General features: G+C 54.1%; 1 protein-coding gene across 2 annotated transcripts in view; it reads left to right on the top strand.

The window, feature by feature from the left end:
* Positions 1-12,544, top strand: part of HSF1 (heat shock transcription factor 1) — a 22,471-nt gene that overhangs the window by 9,203 nt on the left and 724 nt on the right. The window contains exons 2-12 of one of the 2 annotated variants that reach the window (XM_077758222.1): positions 7,697-7,805; positions 8,129-8,265; positions 8,604-8,728; positions 9,921-9,996; positions 10,070-10,131; positions 10,257-10,353; positions 10,441-10,577; positions 10,669-10,935; positions 11,335-11,415; positions 12,259-12,364; positions 12,436-12,501. In XM_077758222.1, the coding sequence (XP_077614348.1) occupies positions 7,697-7,805; positions 8,129-8,265; positions 8,604-8,728; positions 9,921-9,996; positions 10,070-10,131; positions 10,257-10,353; positions 10,441-10,577; positions 10,669-10,935; positions 11,335-11,415; positions 12,259-12,364; positions 12,436-12,501 (1,263 nt within the window). The remainder of the gene's footprint in view (positions 1-7,696; positions 7,806-8,128; positions 8,266-8,603; positions 8,729-9,920; positions 9,997-10,069; positions 10,132-10,256; positions 10,354-10,440; positions 10,578-10,668; positions 10,936-11,334; positions 11,416-12,258; positions 12,365-12,435; positions 12,502-12,544) is intronic. The other variant, XM_077758223.1, reaches the window with a different exon arrangement.

The raw sequence follows: 12,544 nt of genomic DNA, 5'->3' as shown, positions 1-12,544 counted from the left end.
GGGGGGGAGGAAGAGGGGGGGGGCAAAAGTGGGGGAGGGGCAGAGGGGGGGGGAGAGAACCCCAGGCAGGCTCTGCACTGTCAGCACAGAGCCCAGTGCAGGTCTCAAACCCTCACATGCTGAGATCATGACCTGAGCCAAAGTTGGCCACTTAACCAACTGAGCCACCCGGGTGCCCCTCCAGACTTTTTTTTTTTTCATTTTTATTTTTATTTTTTCAGACTTTTTTTTTTTTTTAAAGGAGAACTGAGGAAACTGGGTGGCTCCGTTGGATAAGCGTACGACTTCGGCTCAGGTCATGATCTTACGGTTCGTGGGTTTGAGCCCCATGTCAGGCTCTCAGCTGACAGCTCAGATCCTGAATCCTCTTTCCGATTCTGTGTCTCCCTCTCTCTCTGCCCCTCTCCCGCTCGTACTCTGTCGCTCGCTCTCAAAAATAAATAAACATTAAAAAAATTTTTTAAATAAAAATGTTTAAAAAATAATAAAGGAGAACCAAGTTTGAGTACTCACACACAAATTAATTTCAGAATTTACTGTAAAGCTGTAATAGTACACTGAGTGAAATCGGCATAATTGTAAACAGAACAGACTGGAGAATCCAGAAATAGACCCACCTGTTCAAAGTTGGTTGATTTTCGACAAAGGTGCCATTGCAATTCCGTAGGAATGGTCTTTTCCGCAAACGGTACTGGAGTAATCGGTTGCCCAGAAGCACAGGTATGAGCCCATCGTTTGCTTCACACCATGTACAAAAACTGGCTGAAACGACTCAGATTAAAATGTAAAAGCTAAGACTAGAAAACTTCTAGAAAGAGAAAACCTGAATGCAAATGTTTGTAGCACTTGTGTTCACAAGAGCCAAAAGCAAGACAGGCCCCATGTGTCAGCCAGCTGGAGAGCGGCGGGTGGGGGGCGCTGCCCGGCGCCCGAGCGCGCACTCCGTATGGCTGTGGCCACACCTGGAGAGCATGCTGTTGTGCTAAGTGCAAGGTACCAAACACGAAAGCCTGCACGCTCTGCGATTTCATTTATATGACGTTCTGGCAGAGGCACAACCAGGGGAGCAGAGGTGAGGTGGGTGCTTGCCTGGCGCAGGGGTTGGGCCACAGAGGGACATTAGGGTAACTTAGGGGGTGATGGGAATGCTGTCTATTCTCGCATATGGTGGGAAACCATTGTATGTCAACAGTTTATCAAGCGATGCATTTTAAGTTATAAACTCGATGTAAATTGTATCTTCCTTCTTAGAAACGTGGGGTGGGGGGTGTCCCCGGTGGCCAGCTATGCAGAGAGTCGCCAGGAGTGTAACTCAGCAAACACTGTGTCCCGGGGACAGGACAAGACACGGTCTACATCATGTGCAGGGATGACAGATGCAGCCTAGGGAGTGCCTCCTTCAGGACTGAGAGAGAGTGTGCGGCCTCAGAAGGCGCGGTCTCTGCTTTCCGCCTTCCATCCGAGAGGAAGCCCGTCTCTGGTGCCACGGACGTCCCCCAGCCGTCCACCAAATGGCTGCTCCCTGCAAATGTGTGCGAGCCGCCTGATGCAGTGCTTAGAGGCAAATTACACAACTGAGTGATTCTATTAGAAAATAAGAATGGCTTCTAAGCTTCCACCTTAAGAAAGTAGAAAAAAAAAGGGCGACGTAAACCCAAAGCAGCCATGAGGAAGGAAATGACAGAGACAACGGAAGAAGTCACTGAAACTGAAAATGGTAAAAGGGTAGAATAAATTCAAAAACTGATTCTTTGGAAACATAAAAATCTGTAAGTTGTAGCATGACTGACAGAGAGACAAGAACTGAATTCCCAGTCTCAGGAACAAAGAGGGTGTGTGTCACAGCAGACCCCACCGACCGTACGAGGCTAAGAAGGAAGTACTTTCAGCGGCTGTGTGCATGTCCATTTGGCAACTTAGAGAAAATGGACCAATTCCTTGAAAACCATGAACTGTCAAAACTTGCCCAAGGTGAAACTATTAAAGAAGTTGAATACCTAATAATAAACCTTCCTAAAAAGAAAACTCCAGGCCCAAGTGATTTTACTGCCAAATTTAAACATTTGGTGGGGCGCCTGGGTGGCTCAGTCGGTTATGCCTCCGACTTCGGCTCAGGTCATGATCTTAACCGTTTGTGGGTTCGAGCCCCACGTCGGGCTCTGTGCTGACAGCTCGGAGCCTGGAGCCTGCTTCAGATTCTGTGTCTCCCTCTCTCTGACCCTCCCCTGTTCTCTCTCTCTCTCTCTCTCTCTCTCTCTCAGAAATAAATAAAACGTTTAAAAAATTAAAAAAAAAAAACATTTGAAGAAATAACACCAATTATACACAACTTCCCAGAGGAGGGAACACTTTGCAACTCTATTTGTGAGGCAAGCATTACCTTGATATCAAACACAGGGACACCTGGGTGGCTCATCTGATTAAGCAACAGACTTCGGCTCGGGTCATGATTTCACAGTTTGTGGGTCAGAGCCCTGCAACTTCAGCTCAGGTCATGATCTCACACTTCGTGGGTTCAAGCCCCCCTGCATCAAGCTCTGCTGACAGCTCAGAGCCTGGATCCTGCTTCAGATTCTGTGTCTCCCTCTCTCTCTGCCCCTCCCCTGCTCATGCTCTGTCTCTCTCTGTCTGAAAAATAAGTAAACATTAAACACTCACACACGGACATCTGGCTGGCTCGGTTAGAAAATCACATGACTTTTGATCTCAGGATTATGAGTTTGAGCCCCATGTTTGCTGTAAAGGTTGTTTAAAAATAAACTTTTTAAAAACTTAGACAAAAATAGTCTAAGAAAACTAAGGACCAGCATTTTTCATAATGTTTCCTGTAAGATATAAGCAAATCTAGCAATACGTAAAAAGAGCGGTGTCACAACACAAGGAAGCAACTCCAGAAACACAAGCGTGGTCCAAGATTTTAAAATCAAGTCAATATAAGCCACTGTGTTAACAGCCTAAAGAAGAAAAGCCACATGATGATATTATTTGCAGAAAAAATATTTGACAAAAGTCGATCCTTAAAAAAACAAACTCAGGAAACTGAGAATAGTGGGGAACTTAGCCTGATACCAAAAAAGGGTCAACACTTAACATCATCCTTAATGTTAGGAGAGACCGCATGCTTTCCCCAAAGATCAGAACAAGGCACAGTGTCTATTTCCACCGTTCTAGTCAGCATTGCACTGGAAGTCCTAGCCAGTGCTTGAAGACAAGAAAAAGAAGTTAGAGGAATATATATTGGAGAGCAAGAGAAAGAACTGAATATAAATAAATTAATAAATAAAACCTTATTTATAGATGGCATAATTGTCCACCTAGAAAATCTCAAGAAACCTACAAAAACACTCCCAGAACTAAAGAATTGGGTTTTGCAGGGTCACTAGATATAAGGTCAACACACAAAAGTCAGTTGCATTTCTAATGAACAATAGGAACCTGATGTTTTGATCTCACAGTCCGTGGGTTCGAGCCCCGCGTCGGGCTCTGTGCTGACTGTCAGGGCCTGGAGCTGCTTCACATTCTGTCTCCCTGTCTCTCTGCCCCTTTCACGCTCACTCTCTGTCTCTGTCTCTCAAAATAAAAACATAAAAAAAAAATTTTAAGTAAGATTTACATTTTTTAAACAATCATTAAAACAAATACAAGCATGGTAAAACATGCAGAGATCTGTATACCAAAACTATAAGATTATAAAAATAAAAAAGAAAGCAAAGTTGACTTAAGGAATGGCATACCATGTTTGTTGATTTTTTTTTTTTTTAAAGCAAATTTGGGAAGTTTTCAGGCCTTGTTTCTTTTAATACTGGTTTTGGTCCTTTCTTTTGTATAAGGAAATGTACTCCATTTACCGTACGCTGGGGCAGTTAAAGGTGTCCCACTTTTTTTTTTTTTGAGACTCCTTTCATTTTTCTTTACTCTGTTTTCTGTCCTGCTTTCATCATCTCTATCCATTTTCAAATTTGCTGATTATTTCTTCTGCCAGTTCACAGCTGCTGTTGAGTCTTTCTAGTAAATTCCTCATTTTGGTTATTGTACTGTTGGACTCTGGAACTTTCGTCTGACTCTGCTTTATGAGTCTGTGCCTTTGTTGTGATTCTCTCTGGCAAGGCACTGTCACCTCATCTTCCGGTACTTTGTGATCTCCTTCATGTCTGTAAACATGTGCGATGTTTGCTTCGAAGTCTTGGGGGAAACCTGAAACCTTGTCCCTCTCACAGCTCAGTGTCCGTTAGGTTTTACTCTTTTCCCTTGTGCACAGGTCACACTTTGCTGTTTCTCTTTATGTCTCAGAGTTTTGTTGAAAAATACATTTTAAGTATTGTAGTACTTCTAGATGACCACCCCACCGGCTCGTTTTTGTTTGTGCTGGTTTGTTTTGTGACTTGGCCGGGTTATTTTAGTGAGGTCCGTCTTCTCCGGCTCTGACCTCAGTGTTAGTCCACTGCCTCCCTGGGCATTACACCCAGACTTTAGGCTCTGTAATTACTGCCCGATTGTGCTGGGTTTTGACAGTGCCCCAGGGCACACATCGTAGAGCAGTCTGACCCAATTAGATTCAACAGGTGGTAGCAGTTGAGGTCTGTCTTTGAGGTTTGGTCTGACTCTGGGAGGGCTCTGAGCTGCCTCTTTCCTGCAGGAACAGGCTGGCCCTGATTGAGCTGGTTACTCTGAACTGAGAGGTTCTGTTCTCAAGAGCAGCCTTAGGCTTGAACTTCCCTACATTTTATTTCAAATAAGGCGAGTTCCCTTGGGGAGACCTTCAGACCTCTCTTTGCTTCTGACTGCCTCTCTCCTGGGGGAAATGTCATGGTCCGTGGGACGGAGCCCCGCCTTGCTGACAGCATGGAGCCTGCTTGGGATTCTGTGTCTCCCTCTCTCTCTGCCCCTCTCCCGCTCACACGAGCACACTCTCAAAAATAAACTTCTAAATTTAAAAAAAATAAATAAGCTTTATTCCACTTGGGAGTGTGGTTCAGTAGATCTCCTCACACTTGAATCCCAGAAGTGAAAATTGGTCCTTCCTTTTCTTTTTTTAAACTTTTTTAAATGTTTATTTTTCAGAGAGAGACCGAGCACAAGCAGGGGAGGGGCAGAGGGAGACACAGAATCTGAAGCAGGCTCAGGCTCTGTGCTGTCAGCAACACATGGGCTTGAGCCCGTGAACCGTGAGATGAAGACCTGAGCTGCAATCAAGAGTTAGACACTTAACTGATGGAGTCCCCCGGGCACCCCTCCTTTCAGCCTCTTTAAATGTAATTGTGCTGCCTTCTGGCCTCCATGGATTCTGATGAGAAATCTTTTGAGTTTTGGTGTGTTTTTTTATGGAGTTTGTTTAGCTTCCTGGACGTTTTTTATCAAATTTAGGAATTTTTATTTAATTCGTCTTTTTTTTTTTAATGTTTTATTTCTGAGAGAGAGCGAGAGCATGAGCAGGGGAGGGTCAGAGAGAGAGGGAGACACAGGATCAGAAACAGGCTCCAGGCTCTGAGCTGTCAGCACAGAGCCCGACACGGGGCTCGAACCCATGAACTGTGAGATCATGACCTGAGCCCAAGTCGGATGCTTAACCGACTGAGCCACCCAGGCACCCCAAATTTAGGAAATTTTTGGCCATTATTTCTTCAGCTTTGCTTTCTGTCCTTTTCTGTCCTGGGACTCCCATTATGAGTAGGTTGGTATAATTATATTTTTTAATTTCAGAATTCAGATTTGGCTCATTTTTATCTTTATTGGTATTCTTCATTCCACATGATGTTCTCATGCTTTCCTTTATTTGTTTAGATGCAGTTTCATTTGATTCTTTGAACATATTTGAAAAGGCTGGTTTAAAGTCTGTGTTTAGTAAATCCAACTTCCAAGCCTCATTAATGATGGTTTCAATTGATTGCCTTCCCCCCGGTGTATGGGCCATATCTCGTTTCTTTGCATATCTCATAGTTATTCACTGAAAACTGGACATTGTATTAACACGATGTGGTGTGTGTTAGGCTCTGGGTATCAGATTTTCCCTCCCCAGGATTTGTTGCTGCTGCTATTTCTTGTAGTTGTTGGTGTTCGTTTGTTTATTTCTGCACGAATTCTGGACAACTTATAGTCTTTGTGGTCCGTGACCACTGACGTCTGGTGGCTAGTTTAGTAGTCAGCTGGTCAAGGGGACAGAAATTTCCCCTTCTTCCTGGAGCCCCGTTCTCTCTAGGGGACCCTGTGTAGGCATTGGGGTGTTGTGTTCAGCACGCAGCCAGGTAGTTGACACCCCTTCTTTGTCCCCTGCTTTCTGCTTGTGTGGAGCCTCCGAGCCACCAGGGGTACACGCCTGGGGCCGCATCAGGTCTTTCCTGATTGTCCACACAGCACTGCACGTGTGTATGACTTCCAGATGCCCAGGAATATTTTGGAGCTTTTCAAAACCCCTCTTGATGTCTCATTCCCTGGATCTTCCTTTTGAGTTTTCCTAGCGAGCCTGTTTTCTGCCCCGTCACCCTCTGCCTCGGGCACCACAGAGCTTTGAATTCCTCCCTTGATGTTACCAACAGGCATCTGTAGGAAAAGGCTCTTTACCGGGAGCTGTGAGTCCAGTTCTGCAAGCGGAGTCCCCCGGGGAGCTGTGTGGCTGGTCAGAGGGTGACCCCCAGGCTGGGGCAACGGGAGGGGAGGCAGAAACAGGGCAAGTCGAGGGCCCCGAAGCTCACTGGTCTCATCGCAGGAGAATCATTTGTCTTGAATAAACGCTTCCCCATGTTGCTGTTGATTTTCAGAGTTCTAAAAAAGTGCACTGTAACGTTTTTGCCGGTCTTCTTTCTTTTTTCTTTTCATTTCTTTTCTTTTCTTTTCTTTTTTTTTTTTTTTTTGCCGGTTTTATAATTGCTTCTTTGGGGAACTTTTCAGAGGCCCTGCCTCCACCTTCTCCACCCCTTCACATGCTTACATCGGGGTTCATTGTCACACGTGTGGTGGACTCCAGGGTAGCATGTGCTGTCACCCTCCACCCCACTCCCCTCACCACTCTCTGTCCCTGCTGGAGCACCCTGCCCCACACCCCAGGGCCCCTCTAGCAGGGGCTTCCTGGTAGCTTCTGGATTGAGGTCAGAAGAAAAATGGGGGCGCCTGGGTGCCTCAGTTAGTTGAGTATCTACTCTTGATCTCGGCTCAGGTCACGATCTCACAGTTTGTGGGTTCGGGCCCCATGTCAGGCTCTGCACTGACCGTGCGAAGCCTGCTTGGGGTTCTCTCTCTCCCTCTCTCTCTACCCCTCCCTCACTCCCCCCTTTCTTTCTCTCAAAAATAAATAAATAATTTTAAAATGTATGGGTTTTTTGTTTTTTTTTTAAGATGGAAGAAGAGCAACATAGTGACTCTTTCACGATCCCTTTCCCATCTCAGATGCTGAAAGAACGAGTTGCCTTTCTGAACACAACCGTGTTCTCCTGCCGGTTTTGGCTGCCTCCCCTTGGGCCTGGGCTCTTCCCGGGGGAGATCTGATTAAAGATCCCCTAAAGACAGGACGTGAAGTGCCGTGCGCTCCGGGGAACTTCGGGAACCCCAGGGCAGGGCTTCCTGGCTGTGACAAGGTCCCCTCCTCTCTGTAGCCGTGGGGCTTGTCACCCAGTCCCGGGCCTCCAGCAGTGCACGCACGGGGGGCGGGGCAGAGGCTGCCGCTCGCGGGCTGTGTGTGACTCTGCCACGTGCCTCCCAGCAGAGCGGGAACAGCTTCCACGTGTTCGACCAGGGCCAGTTCGCCAAGGAGGTGCTGCCCAAGTACTTCAAGCACAACAACATGGCCAGCTTTGTGCGGCAGCTCAACATGTGTGAGTACACAGCCGCCCGGGCGTGTGGGGCGGGGCACGTGGGGGTGGGGGGGGGGTTACAGCCAGGGCGTCCCTTCCCAGGCGGGGTAGGGGGTAAGAGTCCTCAGGGAAGAGTCTCTAAAGCCCCAGCCAGACACAGGCCCGCGCGCTGGCAAGGGCTTGTCGCCTGGGGTGTGGGACCTCCCTTAGACCAAGACCACCCGGCTGCTGCAGGCAGTGGTGTAACCAGAGCTGTGCCAGGCTCCTCCGGGGCCCTCCGTGTGTCCCTCTGTGGGACAGTACCCAGCCCTGAGGCAGAGCTGCTCCCACCCTGTCATGTGCAGACGGCTTCCGGAAGGTGGTCCACATTGAGCAGGGCGGCCTGGTCAAGCCCGAGCGGGACGACACTGAGTTCCAGCACCCGTGCTTCCTGCGTGGCCAGGAGCGGCTCCTTGAGAACATCAAGAGGAAAGTGACCAGTGTGAGTTGTCAGTCGCCCTGCCTCTGCCTCCTCACCCCTTCCTCCAGACTGAGCGGGAGCAGCGGCCGCCCGCTCTCCGCTGGGCCCATGACTACTACAGGCGGTCACCTGCTGGCCTGGCTACACCACACCCTCTTCCCAGTGGGCCCTCTCCTGCCCGCTCGTCCATCTGGGACTCCCCGTGACCATTCCCCCATCAGCCACCACAGTGAAGGCCCCTCTCCAGACTGCCGGCCCTTGGCCCTTCCGCTGCATCCCAGGCCCTCCCCTCTTCCCTGGGGGGGGTGGGAGGCATCTCAGTGACTATTCCCCACCTCCCCCACCCCCCGGGATCTCAGGTATCCACCCTGAAGAATGAGGACATAAAGATTCGCCAGGACAGTGTCACCAAGTTGCTGACTGATGTGCAGCTCATGAAGGGGAAGCAGGAGAGCATGGACTCCAAACTCCTGGCCATGAAGCAGTAGGTTCCACGCAGCAAGTGCAGCGGGGCGCCTGGCAGCGGAGGCGGCGGGACGGGGGGACCCGTGGGAGGCAGCCCGAGGAAGGAGCCGACGGGAGGTGCAGGCCTGGGAACTGGCCGCTCCCTCCTGGGGCCCCTTCCCACCAGCCCTGCCTCCTGCAGTTTGGACGCTCTGGACTTCTCCCCAAATGCAGAATTGGCTTGGACTTGTGCGCACTCCCCGGGAGACAGGGTCTAACCCAGTTCCCTCCCCGGCGGGCAGAGCTGGGCTCCTGGCACCTGGCTTGTCTTTAGGCTCCTCACCCTGCGTCCCGGGCATGCACCCCACAGGCCGGGGTGGCTGGTCTTCACCGCCACCACAGCGCCAACTTTCCTGTTGGCCCCCACTGCCACTGAGGCACGTGCGGCCACTAGTAACCAGCCCTATGCTCCCCTCCCCAACCAGGACCCCTAAGAGGGCTGGCTTAGGCCTCTTTCTATGCACTTGGGGGCCCCAGGGACCTCAGGAGCCACAGCCTAGGGTGGCTGTCCTCAGTTTGGTCTGAAACCCTCTCGAGGGGGCAGACCCTCATGACTCCCGAGTCCAGGAAGAGGCTCCTGGGCTCTCTCTTCACATCTGGGTCTGGCAAAAGCCACTGGCTGTAGGACACCTGGGTGTGGGGCCAGGTGAACTTGGCCTCCGAGGACACGGGTACCTCTCAGGGTGAGGCCAAGAGGGGCAATTCCACGTGAATAAGACATTCAGGGGGCTAGGCAGGGCGGGCCCATCAGAAGGCCCTCACAGGCACAGGACCACCCCCACATGCTGCTCTGCACCCCTGGCCTTCCCTCCTCTCCTCAGGTTCAGGGGGGGGCAGAGATGGCTCAGAGGGACTGGGGGCCAACACTCAAGGGTGTCCAGGAGGTCTCAGCCAGGACCCTGGGGTCCACCCAGCTTACCCAGTCCTGTGCTCTGCTGAAGCCCTCCAGCCCCTTCCCTAGGGGCCCCTCCCAACTGACCGCCTGCCTGACACCCCTGTGTGTCCTCGCCCAGTGGTGTGGCAGAGCGCAGCCTTGGTCCACCCCCAGCCTTGTTACAGCCAGGCTCACAGCCATCGGGGTCACCCACACCCCAGCCCCTACGCCTGCCCAGGGTGGGTGGGAGGTCTGTGGAGGGCCCCCAGCCCTACCAACCATGCCCGCTGTGTTACAGCGAGAACGAGGCCCTGTGGCGGGAAGTGGCCAGCCTGCGGCAGAAGCATGCCCAGCAGCAGAAAGTCGTCAACAAGGTGTGCGGCGGGCCCGGGGGGAGCCTGGCGGGCCCCTTGCAGGGCCGGGCTAACTGCACCTTTCCGCCCGCAGCTCATCCAGTTCCTCATCTCACTGGTGCAGTCCAACCGGATCCTGGGGGTGAAGAGAAAGATGTGAGGCGCGGGGGGTGCCCGTCCCTCAGCACAGGGCCCGGGGCCACCCTGTCTCCTACTGGCCGAGACCCGGGTGGCCCTGAGGTCTCGGGGAGGCACCTAAGCCCACGCCTTCCCCCCCGCAGCCCCTTGATGCTGAACGACGGCAGCGCGGCACATTCCATGCCCAAGTATGGCCGCCAGTACTCCCTGGAGCACATCCACGGCTCGGGCCCCTACTCGGTGAGCGCCGGGGGTGGCAGGACTGGCCAGGGTGGGGCGGGCACCACTGCAGCTCCTGCCACACGGGCCACCTCCCTTTGATGGCAGGCTCCTTCCCCGGCCTACAGCAGCTCCAGCCTCTACTCCGCAGACGCCGTCGCCAGCTCCGGACCCATCATCTCCGACATCACCGAGCTGGCCCCCAGCAGCCCCTTGGCCTCCCCGGGCGGAAGCGTAGATGAGAGGTGGGGGCCACGTCACCCAACTGTCAGGAGAAGGGTGGGCCCATGGAGGAGGCGGCTGCTGACATGTGTGCCCCCCGCCCCTGGTGTGCAGGCCACTGCCCAGCAGCCCCCTGGTACGCGTCAAGGAGGAGCCCCCCAGTCCTCCTCGGAGCCCCCGGGTGGAGGAGGCCAGTCCCGGACGCCCGTCCTCTGTCGTGGAGATACCCCTGTCCCCGACCGCCCTCATTGACTCCATCCTTCGGGAAAGCGAGCCTGCCCCGGCCGCACCCCTCACGGATGCGGGGGGCCGTCGCCCCTCACCCTCGCCCCCACCTGCCTCGGCCCCTGAGAAGTGCCTCAGCGTAGCCTGCCTGGACAAGTGAGTGCCGCCACCCCCGCCCCCCACCTCCGCCACAGCCTCTGGAAGCGCATCCGGGTCTCTAGCTAGGACTGTCCTGGAGGGCTGGTTTGGGGCGGTTGTCGGGCTGTGGGCACAGGAGTCGCTGGGGGCTGAGCCAGCAGACCTGGCCCTGAGCTCAGAGCCTGTTACCCCGCATCCCCCATGCCTCAGGAGCCAAGGGCGTGCGGCCTTGCAGGCTTCTCACCCGCTCTCTGAGCTACTCTGGCTGCCGCCGTCACCCCTTCCCATGACGGCCCGCTGCATCTGCCCTGCCCGTCAGAGGGCTTGCCCCAGAGGCCAGGCAAGCAAGGGCGGGGGCCACGGAGTCCACCTGGCCCCCACCTGCAATCGGGGGGCTCTTGTCTTTGTATCTTGCAGTTTGGCTCGCGCTCCACAGATGTCTGGGGTCGCCCGCCTCTTCCCCTGCCCCTCCTCTCTGCATGGCCGAGTCCAGCCAGGGTTAGCGCTGTCCCCACTGGGGAGGGAGGAGGGCTCCGCCAGAGCTCAGGCCCCTCCCCAGCTTCGGACCAGACCCTGGCCTGGCCATGAGCACTTGGCCCTGCCTGGTGAACGGGCGTCCCGGGCCCTCTGCAGCAGGGAGCAGCCCCCGGCCCCGTGCCCCAGGTCACCGACTGACAGATGGGCCTCCCAGCCTGGCACTGCCAGGGGGGCAGCTAGGCCCCTGGCTGCTGTGCCGACTGGCTTCCTCTCAGGTTGGGGCTTGGGCCTGTGGACACCCCCCCAGAGCCAGCGTGGCCACCCGTCCAATGGCACAGGTCCACCCGGCGGCCCAGAGCCTCCTCAGCCACAGCTTCCAGACCCAGGTCTCCTCTCCGGCATGCCCCAGCGTAGAGACCAGCCCTCTAAACCCTGCCTGCGCCTCTCTCCCCTCCCCTCTCCCTGCTGTCTTCCGACATAGAGACAAGACCTTGCCAAGCCTGAAAAACTGCCCCCAGCCCATCCTGAGCACCAAACCCCTCCTTGGCTCCCCGGCCATCTTGACTCAGCCATTTTGTGCTGCCAGAGGCCTTACTGGGCCTCACAGCGACAGGACCGGCTGGCACGGCCTCAGCTGTTCTCGTCCCAGTGGCCAAGCACCCTGCCCTTCCCCACACACGGCCCCCGGGCCCACACCGGGTGTGCGATGGGCCCCCACCTCGGAGGGCCTCCCGTGAGCCTAAGCGGGGCGGGGGTTTAGCTGAGGACAGCCCCTCTCTGGATGGTGAGTGTGATCACCAGAGGAGGGCACCTGGCTGGGGGTGCCTAGGGCTCCACTTTACCTGCTCCCCTCGTTCTGGCTAGGACCGAGCTCAGTGACCACTTGGATGCCATGGACTCCAATCTGGACAACCTGCAGACCATGCTGACAAGCCACGGCTTCAGCGTGGACACCAGCGCACTGCTGGACGTGAGTGCCTCCCTACCCCCACCCTGCTCCCAGCCCTCAGGCGCAGCCTGACCGCCCTCCCTTCCCTGCAGCTGTTCAGCCCCTCGGTGACAGTGCCCGACATGAGCCTGCCCGACCTTGACAGCAGCCTGGCCAGCGTGCGTAGGCAGGGCAGGGCGAGCGGGGGGGGGGTGGGGCGTG

This window comes from Crocuta crocuta, unplaced genomic scaffold, assembly GCF_008692635.1.
Source record: "Crocuta crocuta isolate KB4526 unplaced genomic scaffold, BGI_CrCroc_1.0 scaffold327, whole genome shotgun sequence".
NCBI lineage: Eukaryota > Metazoa > Chordata > Mammalia > Carnivora > Hyaenidae > Crocuta > Crocuta crocuta.
This window is presented reverse-complemented; position numbering and strand designations above follow the sequence as displayed.